The sequence below is a fragment of the Oncorhynchus masou genome, chromosome 22 (assembly GCF_036934945.1).
Source record: "Oncorhynchus masou masou isolate Uvic2021 chromosome 22, UVic_Omas_1.1, whole genome shotgun sequence".
NCBI classification, from domain to species: domain Eukaryota; kingdom Metazoa; phylum Chordata; class Actinopteri; order Salmoniformes; family Salmonidae; genus Oncorhynchus; species Oncorhynchus masou.
The window spans coordinates 23,845,079-23,867,325 of NC_088233.1; the positions used below are offsets into that span (position 1 = coordinate 23,845,079).

The 22,247-nt window shown below is 42.0% G+C and overlaps 2 protein-coding genes across 4 annotated transcripts; both read left to right on the forward strand.

Annotated features, from left to right (window-relative positions):
* The first annotated feature begins 176 nt into the window (after window positions 1–176).
* On the forward strand, window positions 177–8,053 carry LOC135509212 (protein FAM3C-like). 3 transcript variants are annotated; one of them, XM_064929684.1, is made up of 10 exons: window positions 177–314; window positions 427–459; window positions 983–1,051; window positions 1,283–1,357; window positions 1,553–1,670; window positions 2,347–2,405; window positions 2,514–2,564; window positions 7,224–7,308; window positions 7,556–7,682; window positions 7,847–8,053. In XM_064929684.1, the coding sequence occupies exons 1-10, from the start codon at window positions 296–298 to the stop codon at window positions 7,934–7,936; spliced, it is 726 nt and encodes a 241-aa protein (XP_064785756.1). In that variant the 5' UTR covers window positions 177–295; the 3' UTR covers window positions 7,937–8,053. The 3 variants fall into 3 exon arrangements, with proteins under 3 accessions (XP_064785756.1, XP_064785757.1, XP_064785758.1); XM_064929685.1 differs by lacking the exon at window positions 427–459 and having other exon boundaries at window positions 178–314; XM_064929686.1 differs by lacking the exons at window positions 427–459; window positions 983–1,051 and having other exon boundaries at window positions 178–314.
* Window positions 8,054–18,851: 10,798 nt separating this feature from the next.
* LOC135509214 (E3 ubiquitin-protein ligase Hakai-like) lies at window positions 18,852–22,171 on the forward strand. The gene is made up of 6 exons (XM_064929687.1): window positions 18,852–18,925; window positions 19,490–19,657; window positions 19,739–19,839; window positions 19,992–20,075; window positions 20,390–20,463; window positions 20,658–22,171. The coding sequence occupies exons 1-6, from the start codon at window positions 18,913–18,915 to the stop codon at window positions 21,676–21,678; spliced, it is 1,461 nt and encodes a 486-aa protein (XP_064785759.1). The 5' UTR covers window positions 18,852–18,912; the 3' UTR covers window positions 21,679–22,171.
* The last annotated feature ends 76 nt before the right edge of the window (window positions 22,172–22,247 follow it).

Here is a 22,247-nt window from a genome sequence, read left to right on the forward strand (position 1 = left end):
GAAAGGTTCCATATTACCCAGGAGATTCATTGCCTCTTGCATAGACCTTGTTGAAACATAATGCACAATGTGTTTTTGACAGGCAATGCCTGTGCATAGTACTGCAGTTGTATATTGTTTTGAGAGGGGGTGGAGAAAAGGGAGGGATGATTCAGTGAAAGAATCTGGTGAAGAAAGAAACTTAGCTTTTAACCTAACTGGATCAACCTGACTAGCAACCAGCTGCATTTGCTCTTTTGTGTTTTTCATAAGGGGCTTCTCATACAGGCAACAGGAGAGAGAGTAATCAGATATCATGCTCACTGTACGCATAGGTAAGTCATATTTTCCCATAAAATGCCAATGTTTTATGTTTACTGAGAAATCTATGTCAATCTGTCAATACAGTATTTGCTTTAAGAACAATGACAAGGTAATCTCTTGTAGGACAAATGGTGCATAAAACACAGGGCCCCAGAAGTAAGTTGCAAAGCCAGGTTTTTTTAAAGCATGTTTTATGTATTACTGCTCAATATATGTTTTAATAGTGTCTATAGAGTACTACAGAATAACTTATTTTATGAACAGATGAATAAACAAGATTATAAACAAATCTTTTTTTTCCCCATAGAGGGGCGAAGACTACCAACCAACAATGTGGTTTTACTTGTAGAGCAGTCTTCTATTTATCTCTGGCTCAGGCCAGTTCGGTGTTATTAACCCTTTCCTACTGTAGGGTGAGTGTAGAAATATACTTTAGTGTTTAGTGTTGGGCCCAGATCCTAGTTTGTGATCCATGCGAGTACTGACTTTCTCATAATTCATGCATTTACTGTATGTCAATAGGAAATTGGATTGAACATGAGTGAAATCAGCCCTTTGGTTGTAAATGCTACAGTTGAAGTCATGCAGTCATTGACAGTTGTCTATGCTTGTCCACAATACATAAGTGACTTGGTGATTATCCCATATAAGTACGACATCCCCATTATTTATCTTGCAGGCCTTCTTCCAATCATAGCAGTGCTTGGAATCATTTTCTTTGCCGTTTTCCTCATAATGCGGTCTCAAAGTAAGTCTCGATGACAATGTTTGTCACACAAGGACACATTCATTTGATAACAACTATTAATTGCATGCTGTTAATAAAACCGGGATAACATTTGAATAAAAGTTTGTCATCTAGCCTAGCTACTGATGAATTTATCAGGAAAAGTGTTAATGTTTTCTTGAAGAGTAAGTACCCGCTGCAATAGTTCCCATTCATAATGATACACGCTGCTCCTTCCCCCTATTACTCAAGGCCACACCCTCTCCTGGTATCCTGAGTTTCCTGGTCCAGAGTGGCCACAGGTGCCTAATGTACCCAAAGAGACCAGTGAGTAATCAGAAGGATGTGTATTTCCATCTGTGCAACATGTTTGGGCTACAAGCATCCGCATATTCAACATTTAAACAAAACCAAGTTATAGCTGGCAATGCCAAAAAGCTAGTCTATCCCATCAAATGAATGGTATGGGGAACCATTACTATGTGTGATTGTGTGTGTTTCTCCTCCTGAATACTTGCGCAGCCTCCAGACAAAGACCGTGTGGCATCCCAAAGCCCTGTCCAGAGGGGGACTTCAGCTTTTTAATCGCCAGTGGAGCTGCTAATGTGGTTGGACCCAAAATCTGCATGGAGGACAAAATGTAAAGAACATATCCTTGTGTGTGTTGTTACAGGTTTTTTCCATTTATGTTTTGGGGTTGGACTCTTAGCACGTAGGGCTCACTGTGACCTTGTTAGTCAGTATGTGTTACACCTGTGCTGTTTGCAATGTCGTTAGTGGGAAGGTGTTTCACCTGAGCTTGCCCAGGTGCTATTTAAGAGTGTCTGGCCCACTGTTCCAGTTGTCTTGATAGATCCGAAGGGTTAACACCTTTAGTTGGTGCGCCCTATTTTTATTTTGTAGACCAACAAGCCTTCATCTGGTTTTGCGCCACACTTTTGTTTTGCTTCCTGTCTGTACATTTGGTGTGTGTTTTACTTTCGTTTGCTTTTTCTTGGGCAAATTCAGTCGGCGCTCATGGTGGGGGTCTTTTAGGTTCCTGTTGTTGCTAGTCAACCTTTAGTGGACACCACCATGAGTCTTTCAGAACCCCTCCTAAAACCCCACCTGTTTTTGTTGTTGGTCAGTGACTCTTTGTTAGTGCCATATTCTGTTTGAGCAATTTTTTGTTTTTTTTGCTGGGGAACGTACGTATGTGTGTGTGTGTGTGTGTGAGTGAGAGCGATATCTTTATGTAGAGTGCCCTATTATTGTTCACTGTTGGGGGGGGGAGGGAGGTTGTCAGGTTGTGAGACTCTGTTCTATGTTCTCTTCAGGGTTATGGGTTATGTGGAAGAAAATGTTGGGTATGGAATTAACATTGCTGTTGTGAACGGTAAGTCAAAAGGTTATATACACATAGTATTAACAGTTTTATAATTTTACATTTTGTATTCAGCGTTAATCTGATTTTAAATACCTAATTGGTCTCTTTTTCACACAGGGAAGACGGGAGAGGGTATGAAGACAGCATTTTTTAACATGTATGATGGTGGTAAGATGGTTTACAGTCCCTATAAAAAAATGGCCAGAGGAGCATGTACATTGCCTAGTGACCATCTACACACCACATTGCAGTTTTCACATTTTGCAAATCTAAATGGTTTAAATTGGTTAAAAAAAGTCCCCAATCTACACAACATACTCCACATTTCAAAGTGAAATAAATTATATAAAAAAAATACAATTATATCCCAGTGTTATGTATTCAGAAGACTGAGGCAGGGTTTTATCTAACCTTTCATATTTCTTTGAGCCTAGCAAACTGCCCAGTCCCTGCCGGTGACAAGCATACCCATAACATGCCACCACAATACTTGAAAATAGAGTATCAACATTGCATTCACTACACATTACTGACCTGTATGGGGAAAAAAGGAAGCCCGTGTTAAACTCCACTCTAAATCATTGATTCTGTTCGCAAAAAAGGCAGTTAAGTAATATTCAAGACAATACAGCAAAGAAATGTACTTTTTGGAATAAACTGAAGATTTGGGTCAAATCCAGTACAACACACAGTGAATCACTATTTATTTTCAAGTATTGTGGTGGCAGCATTATGTTATGGGTATTCTTGTCACCGGCAGGGACTGAGGAGTTGGTTAGGATCAAATACATTTGAAAGGAGCAAAGCTCAAGAATTGAGCACATTTTATTGCTGAAGACATACCAGAATGGCTTTCCAAGAGGTGTTGAGTGGTCCAGTCTATCCTGAATTAAATTTGCGTGAAAATCAGAGACATACAGAGTATACCAAACACCTTCCTAATATTGAGCTACACCCCCCCACCACATAACAGCCTAATTTCATTGGTGCCTGGACTCTACAAGGTGTCAAATCAAATGTCACAGGCTCCGAATGCAACGGGTGTAGACCTTACCGTGAAATGCTTACTTACAAGCCCTTAACAAACAATGCAGAATATTTGCTAAATAAACTAAAGTAAAGGAATGTACACAAAATAACTAACGAGGCTATTTACAGGGTGTACCGTTAGAGTTCATGTGCGGTGGTACAGGTCAGTTGGGGTAATATGTACAGTGGCAAGACAAAGTATGTTAACCCTTTGGGATTACCTGGATTTCTGCATAAATTGGTCTTAACTTTTGATCTGATATTCATCTAATTCACAACAATAGACAGTGTGCTTAAACTAATAACACTCAAATTGTGTATTTCTTGTCTAAATGTAATATATTTTAAACGTTCCCAGTGTAGGTTGGAAAAAGTATGTGAACCCCTTGGCTAATGACCTCAAAGTGAATTGGAGTCAGTTAACCTGGAGTCCAATCAATGAGACGAGATTGGAGATGTTGCTTCAAGCTGCCCATCTCTATAAAAAACACTCACAAAATGTAAGTCTGCTATTCAAAAGAAACATTGCTTGACGTGAACCATTCCTCGAACAAAAGAGATCTCAGAAGACTTAAGAATTGTTGACTTGCATAAGGCTGGGAAGAGTTACAAAAGTATCTCTTAAAGCCTTGATGTTCATCAGTCCACGGTTAGACAAATTGTCTATAAATGGAGAAAGTTAAGGACTGTTGCTACTCTCCCTAGCAGTTGCCATCCTGCAAAGATGACTGCAAGATCACAGCGCAGAATGCTCAATGAGGATAAAAAGAATCCTAGAGTGTCAGTTAAAGACTTAGAGAAATCTCTGGAACATGTTAACATCTCTGTTGATGATTCTACGATACGTAGAACACTAAACAAGAATGGTGTTCATGGGAGGACACCATGGAGAAGCCACGGCTGTTAAAAAAACAAAACATTGCTGCACGTCTGAAGTTCGCAAAAGAACACCTGGATGTTCCACAGCGCTACTGGAAACATATTCTGTGGACAGATTAAACTAAAGTTGAGTTGTTTGGAAGGAACACACATCACTATGTGTGGAGAAAAAAAGGCACAGCACACCGACATCAAAACCTCATCCCAACTGCAAAGTATGGTAGAGAGCATCATGGTTTGGGGCTGCTTTGCTGCCTCAGGGCTTGGACAGTTTGCTATCATAGACGGAAAAATGAATTACCAAGTTTATCAAGACATTTTGCCGGAGAATGTAAGGCTATCTGTCCGCCAATTGAAGCTCAAGCTTGGGTGATGCAACAACACAACGACCCTAAGAACAGAGGTAAATCAACAACCGGATGGCTTCAACAGAAGAAAATATGCAGAAGAAAATATGCCTTTCTGGAGTAGCCCAATCAGTCCTGACCTCAACCCGATTGACACCAGACATCCCAAGAATATTGCTGAACTGAAACAGTTTTGTAAAGAGGAATGGTCCAAAATTCCTCCTGACTATTGTGCAGGTTTGATCCGCAACTACAGAAAACGTTTGGTTGAGGTTACTGCTGCCAAAAGAGGGTCAACCAGTTATTAACCGGTTCACACACTTTTTCCACCCTGTACTCAATGTTTACACGGTGTGTTCAATAAAGGCATGAACACTTGTAATTGTTTGTGTTATTAGTTTAAGCAGACTGTGTTTGTCTATTGTTGTGACTTAGGAGAAGATCAGATCAAATTTGATGACCAACTCATTCAGAAATCTGGGTAATTCCAAAGGGTTCAGATACTTTTTCTTGCAACTGTACATGTAGGTAGGGGTAAAGTGACTATGCATAGATAAGCAGCGCATAGCAGAAGCGTAAAAGGGTGTCAATGCAAATAGATTGGATAGCCATTTGATTAACTGTTTAGCAGTCTAATGGCTTAGGGGTAGAAGCTGTTAAGAAGCCTTTTGGACGTAGACTTGGCACTCCGGTACCGCTTGATGTGTGGTAGCAAAGAGAACAGTCTATGGCTAGAGTGTCTGGAGTCTTTTGCAATTTGTAGGGCTTTCTTCTGACATCGCCTAATATAGAGGTCCTGGATGGCAGGAAGCTTACCCCCAGTGATGTACTGGGCCGTACACACTACTCTCTGTAGCGCCTTGCGGTCGGATTCAGAGCAGTCGGATGCCATACCAGGCAGTGATGCAACCAGTCAGGATGCTCTCGATGGTGCAACTGTAGAAACATTTTGAGGATCAGAGGGCCCATGCCAAATCTTTTCAGGGGAATAGGTTTTGTTGTACCCTCTTCACGATATTGGTATTGTCCTGGTACCACACTGCCAGATCTCTGACCTCCCTGTAAACTGTCTCATCATTGTCGGTGATCAGGCCTACCGCCGTTGTGGTAGGCTAACTTAATGATGGTGTTGGAGTCGTGCGTGGCCACACAGTCATGGGTGAACAGGGAGTACAGGGGGGGACTGAGCACGCACCCATGAGGGCCCCCAGTGTTGAGGATCAGCATGGCAGATGTGTTGTTGTTTACCCTTACCACCTGTGGGCGGCCCATCAGGAAGTCCAGGATCCAGTGGCAGAGGAAGGTGTTTAGTCTCAGGGTTGAAAGCATTCCACAGGGATGCTGGCCCATGTTGACTCCAATGCTTCCCACAATTGTCAAGTTGGCTGGATGACCTTCGGTTGGAAGTACCATTCTTGATACACATGGGAAACTGTTGTGTGGAAAAACCCAACAGCGTTGCAATTCTTGACAAAAACTGGTGTGCCTGGCACCTACTACCATACCCCGTTCAAAGGCACTTGCCCGTTAAACAAAAAACAATGGATATACAAAGTTCCATAATTATTGGCACCCTTGATAAAGATGAGTAAAAAAATATATAATACAAATACTGAGCTATATTCTATGCTAAATAAAATTGGAAAATTATATTTTATACTAATACAATTAATCAGCTAAAAAAAAAAGTAATCAAAAAAAGAAAAAATGGGGTCAACATTATTGGCAACCCTGTTTTCAGTACTCCAGCACTCTCCCCTTGCGAGAATAATGACAGATTTTTTCCAAAATGTTTTGAGAACACATTGGGATGGATTTTAGACCCTTCCTCCATACAAAATCTTCCCAGATCCTTGATATCCTTTGTCCGCGTTTATGGACTGTCCTCTTTTGATTCAAACCACAGGTTTTCAATGGGGTTCATGTCCGGAGACTGAGATGGCCCATTGCAAGATGTTGATTTGTGGTCAATTAACCATTTCTTTGTGGATTTTGATTCATGCTTTGGATTGTTTTGCTGGAAGATCCACTTGCAGCCAAGTGTCAGCCTCCCGTCAGAGGCAACCAGGTTTTTGGCAAAAAATGTGCAGTTATTCAAAATGAGTCAACTGTAATGGCTTCCAACGATGCTTCCACCAAGTATTAACTGTGAGGTGTGAAGACATGCAATAAAGACTTAATATTTAAAAATGTATTTAGAACATTGTCTATCATTTGAAACTTTATTATTTAAGGCAGCAAAATGTGAAGATTGCAAGGGGTGTGTAGATTTTCACTAGGCACTGTATTTCCTGCTTAGCAACATTAGTTAAATGCATCTCCACCCTTTCCATGATCGATTTCTGTACCTTGTTATAAATGTTGAGATATTAACCAACCAGATACAATCATTCCTGTATGGGTTGGTCAACCCAACCATATCCAGCACATTGAAAACTTAAGTACAATTTTTCTTAAAATAACACACAGAATTATGTACACTCAAATTGAACAAAATCTAATTTCCACTTCTCAATAAAGAAGAAAACCACTGATCATGTTGAAAAGCTGACATGTTATCCCTGTCTTGCAGATATTGAACCTCTGGTGGAGTTTCTGGAGTCCATTGAGAATGGATCCATTGTGTTGATTGCCACCTACGACGACCCAGCTACAAAGTGAGTCACATTTCATTTGAACATTAAACCAACTTTCATGGCAGAATTTGACCAATATGGTCATCCAGGATACTATATGATAATGCTTTGGGATCTTTGGAGTGTGCACCAAAATCATTTAATTAATTGAAGCGCTCTGCATGCTCATATTAAGTCCTATCGCAAGCCTATTCATATTGTTTTTAGTGATACAATTAATGATGGTAGTGAGGAAAAATACTGAATGCTTTTAGTAATTGATTGACAGATTGAACGAAGAAGCAAGGAACCTTATCAGAGAGCTTGGCAGCTCTGCTATCCAGTCATTAGGCTTCAGAGACAACTGGGTCTTTGTTGGAGGAAAAGGAGCAGATGTCGAGAGTACCTTAGAGAAGGTAGTACCATACCAACATTTATAATATGTTTTCACTGTCTCTGTTATCCAGTTTTTTGGATTGCACCTGCAGTTCCCCACTTTTTACTGATATCATTTGAGCTGGATGAGCTATGTGTTTATGTTGCTGTTGCAGGAATCTAATTGATCCGTTTCCCCCCGCAGCATATTAAAAACAATAGAGACAAAAACAAGTATGACTCCTGGCCAGAGATGATTGAATTGCAAGGATGCTTACCACGCTATTTGGAGTGATTGGTACCAAAAATGTTGTTATCCTGCCAGACCCCATATCCACTGTAAACATTTGCACATGTTGTGATGTCTGTATTACTCTGAAAAATGCATAATAAACAACAGTTTGGCCTTGTCTATGAAGTATTTTTTTGGCAAAATACAGAATTATCTGTTTATAACACAGATAATAGAGCTCGTCAGTCTGTAGTCCTACAAATTAGTTACCTGTGGTTCATTCAGCCATTTTTATTGGGAAAATTGATGGGGAAAGAATGGGGTTTTGGGATAAATGCTGAAAATAAGGTCTGTGGTTATTAGATCAGTAAATCAGCTTTTAGTTTTCTTGCACCTTATTTGTGGAACGTTCTTCAAAATATTCTTAATGTGATGTTTTGGTGCCTCAAGGGCAATTCAGAAAGCTGATTGAGGACCTTATTACTGATGAATGTGTTTTTTTATGACCGTGTCTTTCTAAAAGCAATTTGTATTTATATGAATGCATTTTCTGTAATTCAGGGCTAGTCTGTAAACGGGACCTTGGTCTCTGTATGACTACCATATGAAATAAAGGTAAAATAAAAATCTAACATTTCAGCATGGAATTCAACATCAAGGTAGGTATTCAGGTAACAATCATGTAAGTAATAAAAAATAAACAGTGCAGATAACAATTACCATCGTCAATTCAATCTTCTCTTTCCTGCCAAGGTAGGATTTACCCTCCATCCTCCTCTTCCGAACGTCTCTTTTCCACTTTGAAGGGTATTTTGTTTTCTTGGTTGGCCCATTCTCATCCCATCAGTTGTGCTACTACTGCTGTACAACTTTTATTTGTAGTAGCTATTTAACACTTACTGAGATGTTTCACTATATGACAGATGTGCTTATAGGCGGTGTCATAAAAACAGAATTACATTTAGACACATACTATACAGAGAGAGCAATGGAGTGGGAGGATTCTGCGCTGGCCTGACCAGTTGATCAGCTAGTTACTGTACATGGTTGACACTGCAGCAAGTTTAGCCAGTTGATCTAGTGTTGACCGAATGTGATAGTTAGCTATTGCCACACACCTGTTTAATCTGTTCACTCTTTATGCCAATGACAAGGTGGCTAGTTAATTTAGCCAACAAGCAGAGATCCTATTATTAGCTAAAAACAGGAGATTAAACATTCTGTTAGATTGATATTCTGGGTTAGCCAGCAAATTAGTTCGCTACCTAACCATTTAGTTTGCACACACCCTCAAAACACAATTTCAACTGCAAAATGATATAAGAACAATTTCCACATCGTCGGGACCACAGTGGAGAAGGTGAAAAGCTTCAAGTTCTTCCGTGTACATATCACCGACGATCTGAAATGGTCCACCTGCACAGACAGTGTGGTGAAGAAGGCACAACAGTGTGTCTTTAACCTCAGGAGGCTGAAGAAATGTGTCTTGGCCCCCTAAGACAAACTTTAACAGATGCACAATTGAGAGCATACTGTCAGACTGTATCACTGCCTGGTATGGCAACTGCACTGCCCGCAACCGCAGGGTTCTCCAGAGGATGGTGCGGTCTGCCCAATGCATCACCGGGGGCACACTGCTTGCCCTTCATGACACCTACACACGTGATTTCACCGAAAGGCCAAAAAGATAATCAAGGACAACAACGACCGAGCCATCCAGAAGGCGAGGTCAGTACAGGTGCATCAAAGCTGGGGCCGAGAGAGACTGAAAAACAGCTTCTATCGCAAGGCCATCAGACTGTTAAATCGCCATCGCTAGCTGTAACCTGTTTTTATTTTTTTTATTTTTTTATTTGACCTTTATTTAACTAGGCAAGTCAGTTAAGAACACATTTTTATTTTCAATGACGGCCTAGGAACAGTGGGCCTTGTTCAGGGGCAGAGTGACAGATTTTTACCTTGTCAGCTCGGGGTCAAACGCTCTAACCACTAGACTACCTGCCGCCCCTGCCACCCAACCCGGTTACTTAACCCTGCACCTTAGAGGCTGCTGCCCTACATACTGTGTTACTCATACTGCTTTAATCATTTCATATGTATATACTGTATTCTGTTTTACCTTATTTTAGTCAATACCACTCTGACATTGCTCTTCCTAATAATTATATATTTCTCAACTCCAGTCTTTTACTTTAGATTTGTGTGTATTGTTAGATATTACTGCACTTCTGGAGCTAGGAACACAAGTATTTCGCTACACCCGCTATAACATTTGCTAAATATGCGTATGCGACCAATAAAATTTGATTTGAAAAAGCATAACAAGCAAATGTCTTGGTATTTGCTTCCTAAAAACCTTGATTATATTTCACCATCTTTCATTATTAGTAATTCATTGCAATAGTATCAACATTAAAAATTATAGTAATTATGAAAATAACCATTCTAACCTATCTTGCTTTCTTTTCAGTTCGCATTAGCCTCAAACAAATTAGGATAATTTTACTGTAGAGCATTTTCACTTGAACAATTTTGTTTTTATTTTAATGCAAAATTGAGAGAACCAGTATTTTTGTTCTTATTGCTATATAACTGATATTAGAATAACACATAACTAAACCCACCCACCCCAGACTTTACAAAATATGATTTTATCTGTTTTGTTTTTCAAGAGCTACACAGTTTTCACACTGGACCTAAGACCATGTGTCCTCATTGGTGGGAGAGAACTCCTCCTTGCATCGACCACACGAGGGACTGTTGACTTCAAATGTACTTTTTCTTTTGTGGCCTGTTGAGAGAGAATATGCATTTAATAAACTGTGACAGCTAGATAATGGTGAAGTCTTTACGTCAGTTGTACATCAGATTCAGTGGTTAGAAATCCAACAAGGTCGGGCCTCCGGTCTAAGGCACTGCATTGCAGGCCGCGGTCATCAGGGTTAGGGGAGGGTTTGGCCAGCCGGGATGTCCTTGTCCCATCTCGCTCTAGCGACTACTGTGGTGGGCTGGGCGCATGCACACTGACATGGTCACCAGGTGTACGATGTTTCCTCAGACACATTGGTGCGGCTGGCTTCCTGGCTAAATTGCATTGTGTCAAGAAGCAGTGCGGCTTGTGTTTCGGAGGACGCATGGTTCTCGACCTTTGCCTCTCCCAAGTCCGTATGGGAGTTGGGAGTTGCAGCAATGGGACAAGACTGTAACTACCATTTGGATATCACTAAATTGGGGAGAATAAGGGGTGTATACCTTAGAACCCAAAGGACATCAGATAAGACAGACTGACCCTAGCACATAGACTATTGCAGCATAGATAATGGAGACTGAGACAGGGGTTTGGGGGACACTGACCCTGCCCAAAGTTACCCCGGACAGGGCCAACCAGGCAGGATATAACCCCAACCACTTTGCCAAAGCACAGCCCCCACCCACTAAAGGGATATCAACACACCAAGAACTTACTACCCTGAGACAAGGCCGAGTATAGCCCACTAAGATCTCCCCCACTGCACAAACCCGAGGACAAGAAGGGTGGGAGAGCATGAGCAAGGCAGCAGCAGCAAGGGTGGTTTCTCACTCCAGTGCCATACCGTTCACCTTCTCACCCCTGAACCAGACTACACTCAGCTACTGAAGAGAGGAGTCTTCAGTAAAGACTTAAAGGTTGAGACCGAGTCTTCTTCTCTCACATGGCTCAGCAGACCATTCCATAAAAATGGAGCTCTATAGGAGGAAGCCCTGCTTCCAGCTGTTTGCTTAGACATTCTAGGAACAATAAGGAGGCGTCTGTCATGTGACCGTAGAGTAAGTGTAGGTATGTACGGCAGGACCAAATCGGAGAGATAGGTAGGAGCAAGTCCATGTTAGCAGTAGGTTAGAAGTAAAACCTTGAAATCAGCCCTTGCCTTAACAGGAAGCCCGTGTAGAGGCTAGCACTGGTGTAATATGATCAACTTTGTACTCTGTGGTGTACTTGTGGGTTTATCCTCTCACTTGGATGGCAAGGATGTTCAAGTTGTAATAATAGGTAGTGTCATGTCTTTGGCTATGCCGGATTAAGTGATATGACATGCTATTCTCCATAATGAATATTACCTGATTGAGCTAATAATGTAAATGTAATTAACTAGAGAGTCGGGCACCACAAAATAATATTTACAGAGCTGTTATCTTCCGAATAAACTCTTAAAGACCTAGTAATATTTTACATCAATAGCAGTCAATATTAAACGTCATCTTAATTCAGTCTCATCTTAAAGTTCTTGATTATCTGCACGAACCCTGGCTAACAATTTGAATCTGCAATACAAAATTGGGTTTAATTGTTTACTAAATACCTAACTAATCGCACAGAATTAGGAAGGGAGAGGAAGATGTGAAAAGTTTTATAGCCCATGTCCCTTCACAGGGGCGGGCCACTGATTGAGCAGAGCCCTAGCTTATGAAAAACCAAATCTCACATTTTAGAAGCTAAAATCACATTTCATCCCATCACGAATAATTTCATATTCAAACATTTAAATTGAACAACAATTCCATGTGAATCCAATAACTCTGATGTGTAGACTTTCCACTGTAGAGTTTGTCATCTTATCATTGATGAGAATGTCTCAGATGACAACCGAACTGACATCATATTCATTAAGTACCACCGCATATGTTCAATTGGTCGGATTACCAGAATATAGTCCATTTCCCCCCACCTTCTGATGTTCCCAGAATCTCTATGTTAACCAAGGGTTTGCAAATGTAACATCAGTAGGGTAGAGAGAGGGAAAAGGGGGGGAAGAGGTATTTATGACTGTCGTAAACCTACCCCCAGGCCAACGTCATGACAGTAGCATACACATTAATACTTTAAAAAATATATATAATCTGGAATGACACCCATATGGTAAACCACAGTCAGTGATGATGACCTATATCTGATCTGCATTCTAACTTCAATATTTTTTTGTAAGGGAAGAGATACTGTAGTATGTGTTATTCCATTATAGGAATATTATATATGAAAATGTGTTTATAAAACTACAGTATATTTTGCAATGTTGAGATGTAGACCTCCTAGTATTACCAATAGTTTTCAAAACATTAGGAATACTTACTAATATTGAGTTGCGCCCCTCATCAACTCTAAAACATCCTGTGGCGTACTGCATTAGCATCGAATAGCCCCAGTGATATGGAACTTTCAGGGAAGTTAGGAACCAATATACACAGGCAGTTAGGAAAGCTGAGGCTAGCTTTTTCAAACAGAAATTTGCATCCTGTAGCACAAACTCAAAAAAGTTCTGGAACATTGTAAAGTCCATGGAGTCCAGTGCAGCTGCCCACTGCACTGAGGCTAGGAAACACTGTCACGACCTATAAATCCACTATAATTGAGAATTTCAATAAGCATTTTTCTACGGCTGGCCATGCTTTCCACCTGGCTACCCCTACCCCGATCAATTTTGCAGGGCTTTGAAATACAGTATTTCACAGCCTTTTACTAAACTTTGCAGCGTATTACCAAACTTTGTAGGATTTTAAAATATTTGAAGCCTTTTACCAAAATTCACAGCCTATAATTTGGAAAGCTGGTTAACACCTTAGGGAAACCGTAAAAAAAAAAAACGTAAAAAACTAAATCTTCCCATAGGCTTTGTCCAACGAATCATGGTGGATTTAGTGCCTACAAAAAGACGCCATTACTATTGCAACATAGTTTGTAAACCCAGAGGCGCAACATCGCAAGACTTTCGGAAATGATTGCGAAACAGACCAAGCAGACCAAGCCGAGGTTTGGGCTTTGAGAAGTCAATGAGAGAAGGTTAAAAATTCTTCCTAATTTTCTTGAAATCTAAAAGCACAACCTAGATTCGAGCCAAAGCGACAAACGGACACCATTTCATTTGTCAAAAACAACTTTATATCGAAGGAGTGCCTTTGATTTGACTGCCTGCACATGCGCAATTTGGCATTTAAATGAACATCAAAGCAAATCAATTCAAAGGTTATTGGTCACATACACGTGGTTAAATCAAATCAAATCAAATTTTATTTGTCACATACACATGGTTAGCAGATGTTAATGCGAGTGTAGCGAAATGCTTGTGCTTCTAGTTCCGACAATGCAGTAATAACCAACAATTCCAGTAATCTAACTAACAATTCCAAAACTACTGTCTTATACACACAAGTGTAAGGGGATAAAGAATATGTACATAAAGATATATGAATGAGTGATGGTACAGAGCAGCATAGGCAAGATACAGTAGATGGTATCGAGTACAGTATATACATATGAGATGAGTATGTAAACAAAGTGGCATAGTTAAAGTGGCTAGTGATACATGTATTACATAAAGATGCAGTAGATGATATAGAGTACAGTATATACGTATACATATGAGATGAATAATGTAGGGTATGTAAACATTATATTAGGTAGCATTGTTTAAAGTGGCTAGTGATATAACATCATTTCCCATCAATTCCCATTATTAAAGTGGCTGGAGTTGAGTCAGTGTGTTTGCAGCAGCCACTCAATGTTAGTGGTGGGATAGAAGCTGAGATAGAAGCTGTTTTTCAGTCTCTCGGTCCCAGCTTTGATGCACCTGTACTGACCTCGCCTTCTGGAGGATAGCGGGGTGAACAGGCAGTAGCTCGGGTGGTTGTTGTCCTTGATGATCTTTATGGCCTTCCTGTAACATCGGGTGGTGTAGGTGTCCTGGTGGGCAGGTAGTTTGCCCCCGGTGATGCGTTGTGCAGACCTCACTACCCTCTGGAGAGGTTTGCGGTTGTGGATGGAGTTGCTGCAGTTGCTGTACCAGGTGGTGATGCAGCCCGACAGGATGCTCTCGATTGTGCATCTGTAAAAGTTTGTGAGGGTTTTAGGTGACAAGCCAAATTTCTTCAGCCTCCTGAGGTTGAAGAGGCGCTGTTGCGCTCCTCTGTCATTGTCACAGCTGTGCATATCCCCCCTCAAGCCGATACCACAACGGAACTCAAGGATCTTCACTGGACTTTATGTAAATTGGAAACCATATGTCCTGGGGCTGCATTTATTGTAGCTGGAGTTTTTATCAAAGCAAATTTGATAACAAGGCTACCTAAATTCTATCAGCATATTGATAGAATACTACTGCTACTCTAACTTCCGCGATGCATACAAGGCCCTCCCCTACCCTCCTTTCGGCAAATCTGACCACGACTTCATTTTGCTCCTCCCTTCCTATAGACAGAAACTCAAACAGGATGTACCCGTGCTAAGAACTATTCAACGCTGGTCTGACCAATCGGAATCCACGCCGGAATCCAAGCGGACTGGGACATGTTCCAGGTAGCCTCAGAGAATAATATTGACGTATACGCTGATTCGGTGAGAGAGTTTATAAGGAAGTGCATAGAAGATGCACCCACTGTGATGAGGTACAAGTATGGTGACTGGGAATATGGCCGAATACAAACAGTGTAGTTATTCCCTCCGCAAGGCAATCAAACAAGAAAAATGTCAGTATAGAGACAAAGTGGAGTCGCAATTCAATGGCTCAGAAACGAGACGTATGTGGCAGGGTCTACAGACAATCACGGATTACAAAAGAAAAACCAGCCAGGTCACGGACACCGACGTCTTGCTTCCAGACAAACTGGAGTCGATTTAGCTACTTCAGGACATCAACACAAGCAGACCAGAAATAGACAAGTTTTTCTTAGGAAGTTATTTGATTGGTGTGAAGTCAAATCCAAACTGACCTCCCTTGGAGGTTGTTTTGCTGCACCAGTACAACCCACAGTTGAGCTCAGCTCAATGCTGATTGGCTAATTATTTATATTTTTAACAGTGGAGGCCAAATGCTTTTGGCATCAATCGAATCGGTCCAGACAGCATCAACTACATGGGCTACACATACTGAGACAGAGGTGCGCTGTTTCCCTCGCTCAGATGATTTCAGCCTCTTGCGAATTGACAAAAATATTAAAACACAGAGAGAGACGAAAAATGAATAATAATTATTTATCTATTTTTAATGGTCAAATATTTGGAAAGCCTGGCTTCCCTTCGCATCCATACTTTTGCTATTGCTCTCTATTCAGGAAGGCCCTCACAAATCTGTCCGTAAAATCCCTTCCCATGAAACAGAGAAGACACTCTGTCCTGCTGAGTTTTGATCAGGGTTGGAACCGGTTCAAGAAACAGAACCAGAACCGAGACCGAAAATGATCTATTCTGTTTTGAAAGATAACCGTTATTTTAAAAGCATGGGAGCCGGTTAATAACGTTATTTTACCTTCCGGTTATTTTTTGCCTGTGTGTGTGTGTGTGTGTGTGTGTGTGTGTGTGTGTGTGTGTGTGTGTGTGTGTGTGTGTGTGTGTGTGTGTGTGTGTGTGTGTGTGTGTGTGTGTGTGTCTGTGTCTGTGTGTGTGTGTGTGTAGGCTATCTGCCCTCCCCCTCTCGCTGACGCATGCATAGTCTACTGTAGCTGCTGATGTTACAGGCGTGATTCAGAAATTAGGGAGATAGATTTTTATTAGAGAACAATGGATTAACTTTTTCAATGCTAGTTAAATATACTATAGTTATCATGTTTCACATTGGATTTATTAACTTCAAAAAAGTAAAACATGTTTTTATTTTATTTCTGGTGCCTCTCTGCACACACATTAGCTACTTATTAGCTAGCTCTGGTCTAGTTCTCGAAATCTGTAGGTGGCATTATGTGTAATGTAACGGAACTGAGGGTCATAATCGAGGGCTAGATCTGGTCCAACATTAGTTAATCAAATCAAATCGAATACAATTTTATTAGTCACATGCGCTGAATACAACATGTGTTGACCTTACAGTGAAATGCTTACTTACGAGCCCCTAACTAACAATGCAGTTAAAAAATTATAGTAATATGAATAAGAGTAAGAAATAAAAGTAATAAGTAATTAAGGAGCAGCAGTAAAATAACAATAGCGATGCTATATACAGGGGTGTTTGATTAGATGTTCAAGAGTTTTATGGCTTGGGGATAGATGCTGTTTAGAAGCGTCTTGGACCTAGACTTGGCGCTCCGGTACTGCTTGCTGTGCGGTAGCAAAGAGAACAGTCTATGACTAGAGTGGCTGGAGTCTTTGACAATTTTTAGGGCCTTCCTCTGACACCGCCTGGTATAGAGGTCCTGGATGGCAGGAAGCTTTGCCCAAGTGATATACTTGGGCACTACCCTCTGTAGTGCCTTGCAGTCGGAGACCGAGCAGTTGCCATACCAGGCAGTGATGCAACCAGTCAGGATGCTCTCGATAGTGCAGCTGTAGACCCTTTTGAGGATCTGAGGACCCATGCCAAATATTTTCAGTCTCCTGAGTTAGTTAGGCTAACTCTCTGATGTTCAAAAGACATTCAAAGTGCCTTCATGGAAGCCGCTCCTCTGTAGGTATAATTCTGTGGTCCTAATTCAGGTCATGTATGTCATAACAACAAGATGCCCAGCGCTTCATACCCACTGCTCTCCTCACCTTCAAAATTTCAGTCGTATGTCACACCCTACACTACACTTGTCTGTCCAATGCGTGTACATAGCTTTCACGGTCCACTGCCCTATCCATTGGTGAAGAAATTTAATATTGAGCTAAATGTAAAAAATATATATATTTCTGAAGTTTAAAAGGGAACCGAATGGAACGTTATTTTTTGGGAGGTTTGAACCGGTTCAGAATTTTACATCGCTGGTGGGAACAGTGGCACAAAAATAATGATGGTTCTGTTCAGAACAAAACCAACCCCTGGTTTTGATGCAGTCTTTACCCGACAAAGTCAGGTTTGGATGTCAATTATCCCATGAGAGCTTTTGTCCCGAACCCATTAAGATGTTTTAGGTGCCAAGCTTATGATCATGTTGCAGCAGTGTGTAGGAAGGAGATTCCTAGATGTGAGAAGTGTGCAGGAGGGCATGAGACAAAGGAATGTGTAGTATCGGTTGAAAAAGTTGTGTGTGTTAACTGTAGCGGTAAACAGAACGGAAAACACCGCACACTGCTGCTCATGCTCCCAGGTGATATTTATTTATGACAACATTTCAACCCTTAGGTCTTCATCAGGTATCCATCATATACCATTGATACCTGATGAAGACCTAAGGGTCAAAACATTGCGTTTTCCTTTCTGTTATCGATGAGTTTGCTTACAACTCCAGCACCTGCGGAAAGTACCTGGATTTGCATATGTTCTTCAGCTTTTGTAACTGTAGGGGTACACATGGTGCTGGAGATCCGAAGTGTCCAGTTTTAAAAAAGGCAGGTTGAGGTTGCCAGGATCAGAGTAGTACAGAAGGTGTCGTATGCTACGGCACTAAAGAGAGTAGTAGAGGGAGATTGGTCCAGGGCGAGGGATCCTAAGAGACTTTGTCAGCTTGGGGATTCGATCAATGCTCTAACCTTTTTTTTCACCTTTATTTAACCAGGTAGGCCAGTTGAGAACAAGTTCTCATTTACAACTGCGACCTGGCCAAGATAAAGCAAAGCAGTGCGACACAAACAACACAGAGTTACACATGGGATAAACAAATGTACAGTCTATAGCACAATAGAAAATCTATATACAGTGTGCGCAAATGGAGTAAGGAGGTAAGGCAATAAATAGGCCAATGGTAGCAAAGTAATTACAATTTAGCAAATTAACACTGGAGTGATAGATGTGCAGATTATGATGTGGAAGTTGAAATACTGGTGTGCCAAAGAGCAAAAAAGTAAATAAAAACAATATTCAACTAACCTGCCGCCCCAGGTTGCGCAGTAGGGCAATTTTTCTTCCCTTTTCCCAGTCCTTTTTCCTTTCCCTTTTTGTGTCACATCGTGTAATGAATTCTCACTCCAGAATAGTAGGCAGAAACACACGGCCAGATAAGAGAACGACAGTAGATGACTTGGAAGGCTGCGACTGGCCTCACACTCCAGTACAGTTGGTGGCGCTGTATACGCCTTTCAGTTGGTTGCGATCGGCCAATACAAATGTAAAGAAGAAGAACAATCCTTTCCCATACTGCAATGCGTCAATAATTTGATAATGTACCAAAATGGTGAGGAGTTTCTATGTGTACATCCATTTATTCTATTTGTATGGTGTACATATGATACATTTTGTGTTGCAGTGGCTTTTATTATTATGCAGTGTTTCCTGTAGGTAGCTAGAGCCGAAAACACAGACAGGAAACTATTGGGCTCAAGGCCTTTGAGGGCTAGCACTGCCTAGCTCGCATTATTTTCAGTTGGCTAGCGAGCTATAGTAGCTCTATGCTTATGGCCAACGTTAGCTAGCTGTATACATATTATATTGTTGTAGTTGATATTGGTAGTTAGGTAAAGGTCTATACGTATCCCACAAAAATGCAACCCAATAGCCCATGTAACACCACTATGCAACAGTAACCTGTTGAAGTTAGCATGCAAATAACTAGCAAACAAGACAGGCAGGATATAAGCATGTTTTGTGACCACTGACACTAGCCCAAGCAGAGACCTTAGAAGATAATAATCTATGACCCAAGCATTAGTTTGAACAGTTACAGCCAACAAGTTGAAAAAGATAAATGTGCACATTGAACTAGCTATGGCTATTGACATTGTGACATGATTATTTTTAGACACTGATCTACAAGGCACTGATGGTTCAGGCATTCTTGGGGTCCCTGATGTACGCAGACGAATCCCCATTAAGCTGATATCCAAGCAGCCAGTCAGAAACAAGGCTGTTAACCACTCACAGAGACCCTTAAGCAGACTGCCCTCCAAAACCCAGTCTAATGATGAAGGTAAGCATGATGGTGGCTTGAAGGAGAGAGAAGCACATCCAGAATTGCCATTCATGTCAATTGTATTCCTTAATGTTCTAGAGGGCTTTGGGTTCAAGCAGGAAGATAGATTTGAGCGCAAGTCTGGAGATGCGTTAGGCAACCAGAGGAGGTTCCCTCAGCCCGTGTTCTGGGACTACAAAGTAAGTGTCCATCTCTATATTTCTTCTAAAACACGGTTACTCCTCTAATTTGTTGCAACCCAAAATAACGCTATCATGATGTTGCAGGCTGCATATTGTGTGTATTCTTTCAAAGACAGCTAAATGTGAAAATATTAGTTTTGTCTCTTCAGCTGAATCTGGTTGGCGAAAAGGACGACACGCCAGTTCATTTCTGTGAGATATGTGGCCTTCCCATAAAGCTCTATGGACGCATGGTAAGTTTATGCCTCCTTCCCTCACTAGGAATATTTCTGCAAGTAACTATAATCCACACTCTTTATTCATTCATTTTTATGCCTTGACACCACAGTAGGTTGGTGGCACCTTAATTGGGGAGGACAGACTTGTGGTAATGACTGGAGCGGAATCAGGGGAATGGTATCAAATACATTAAACACATGGTTTCCATGTGTCTGATGCCAATCCATCTACTCTGTTCCAGCCACGAATATGAGCCGTCCTCCCCTCACCATCCTCCTGTGCTTGACACTTGGCGCTCATGTGTGCTAACATTGTTCCTCTTCCACAGATTCCCTGCAAGCATGTATTTTGCTATGATTGTGCCCTGCTCCATGAGAAGAAGATGGAAAAGATGTGTCCAGGGTAAATTGCCTCTCAAACCTTTGCGTTCGATTATACTGTACAAGTTAAATTAGTCATGAACTGTTGTGAGCAATCTCCCTCACATTGTGAGTGCACAGTCTAGTCTCTCTGCTAAGTCTCAAAGCATGTGTTGATGTAATGCGTTGCGTGTGTTGTCGCTGGCTCCACTTCCCTTACTAAACCCCTGAGATTAGTCTCACCCTATACAGCTGCACAGATCCGGTCCAGCGGATCGAGCAGTGCCTGCGGGGCCTCCTCTACATGTGCAGCATCGTTCCGGGCTGCAAGCGCACCTACTTGTCCCAGCGCGACCTGCAGGCCCATGTCAACCACCGACACATGAGGGCATCCAAGGCTGCAGGAGGGGGCATTCTTCCACGCCTAGAGCCCTTGCATCCACAACTGGCCTCAGAGCCACCTGACCACTTCCGTCGACTACCACTGCCCCACCTGGCCAAAGGACACCCCCTCATACCTCCACAGCTGCAGGGACACGACCCCTATGGTCAGCCCCCTCCCGCCTCACCGTCAACCCCCTCCTCTGAACTGGGCCCCTCTGGTCTCCATCGCCCCCCACTGGGTCAGGAGACGTTCCGCATTGCCACGTTGACTACTCGCAAGCACAGCAACCTCATCACTGTGCCCATTCATGATGACTCTGGGGACTCACCCCTTCCCCAGCCTGCCCAGGGTATGCCCCCTCCCCACCAGCATCAGGGAGACTACCCTGGCCAGCCCCACCACCTGATGGCCCTCCCACCCCAGCAGCAGCACTATGGCCCACCCCCTCAGCCGCCACCCACCCTCAGCCACCCTATGCAGCACCTGCCTCAGGGCTCCGGGACGCCTCATCTGGTCTACAACCAGGTCCCTCCCATGTCCTCAGGCCTGCCTCCTATCACCCCACCACCCGGACACATCATGGGCCAGATGCCTCCCTACATGAACCACCCACCTCCCCCAGGCCCCCTGCACCAACACGGTGGTCCTCCTGTTAACACGCCCCCTCCCCACCACTACAATCCAAGCTCCATGCAGCAGGATCGGGGCACTCTAAGCCCGCCCTTTAATCAGCCCGGGGGACTGAGCCCAGGGATGTGGCCAGCCCCCAGGGGCACTCACCCGCCCCGCATGCAGGGGCCCCCACCCCATGGCCAGATGCCTGGTCCTCCCCAGCACCCAGACCAGTCCCGCTACCACCCTTACTATCAGTAACCTCACCCACAAAACCTAGTTCAGACATTGCATTGTGTTGATTAGTTTAAATGTGGAGCCTATATGAGTGAGTGGAACTAATGATAACCTGTATACTCACTTCAGGTTTTCTGAACATCTCAATAGATTTTAGAAATAATTTCTATGTTTTTGAATTCTCATCAAATTAATTGTGAAAGACTGAACTTAATTTAATTTTTCTGAAATCAATCCTTATTCAGACACATGGAAATGTTATTTTGTCATTTTCCAAATATGTAATGCCTGGTGAATTTTTCAATGGGATAGAATTTGATTAAATGTATGGTTACAAAAATGATTTAATGTCTTTGGTACATTGTGTGGAGGCATTGGCCATTCATATTTTGGGTGAGATGTTAAACAAAATGAATGTACTGATATGAAAATTATCAAAAATGCCTGCCATTTCTGAAAAGTAACCAACTGAGTTTTTTTTAACAAAATGTTATTACAATAAAGGTTGCATACCCCGTGTGATCATGTTATTGTGGAGGACCTTGTAGGCGTATATTTTACACTGTCGGAATTTAGTGGATTGTGATTTTCAA

Excerpts from the sequence above, each read along its gene's own strand:
- LOC135509212 (XM_064929684.1), top strand. Across the intron at positions 7,309-7,555 it reads TACGACGACCCAGCTACAAA|ATTGAACGAAGAAGCAAGGA; the intron begins GTGAGTCACATT and ends ATTGATTGACAG. Across the intron at positions 7,683-7,846 it reads TCGAGAGTACCTTAGAGAAG|CATATTAAAAACAATAGAGA; the intron begins GTAGTACCATAC and ends TTCCCCCCGCAG.
- LOC135509214 (XM_064929687.1), top strand. Across the intron at positions 19,658-19,738 it reads AACCCAGTCTAATGATGAAG|AGGGCTTTGGGTTCAAGCAG; the intron begins GTAAGCATGATG and ends TTAATGTTCTAG. Across the intron at positions 20,076-20,389 it reads TAAAGCTCTATGGACGCATG|ATTCCCTGCAAGCATGTATT; the intron begins GTAAGTTTATGC and ends CCTCTTCCACAG.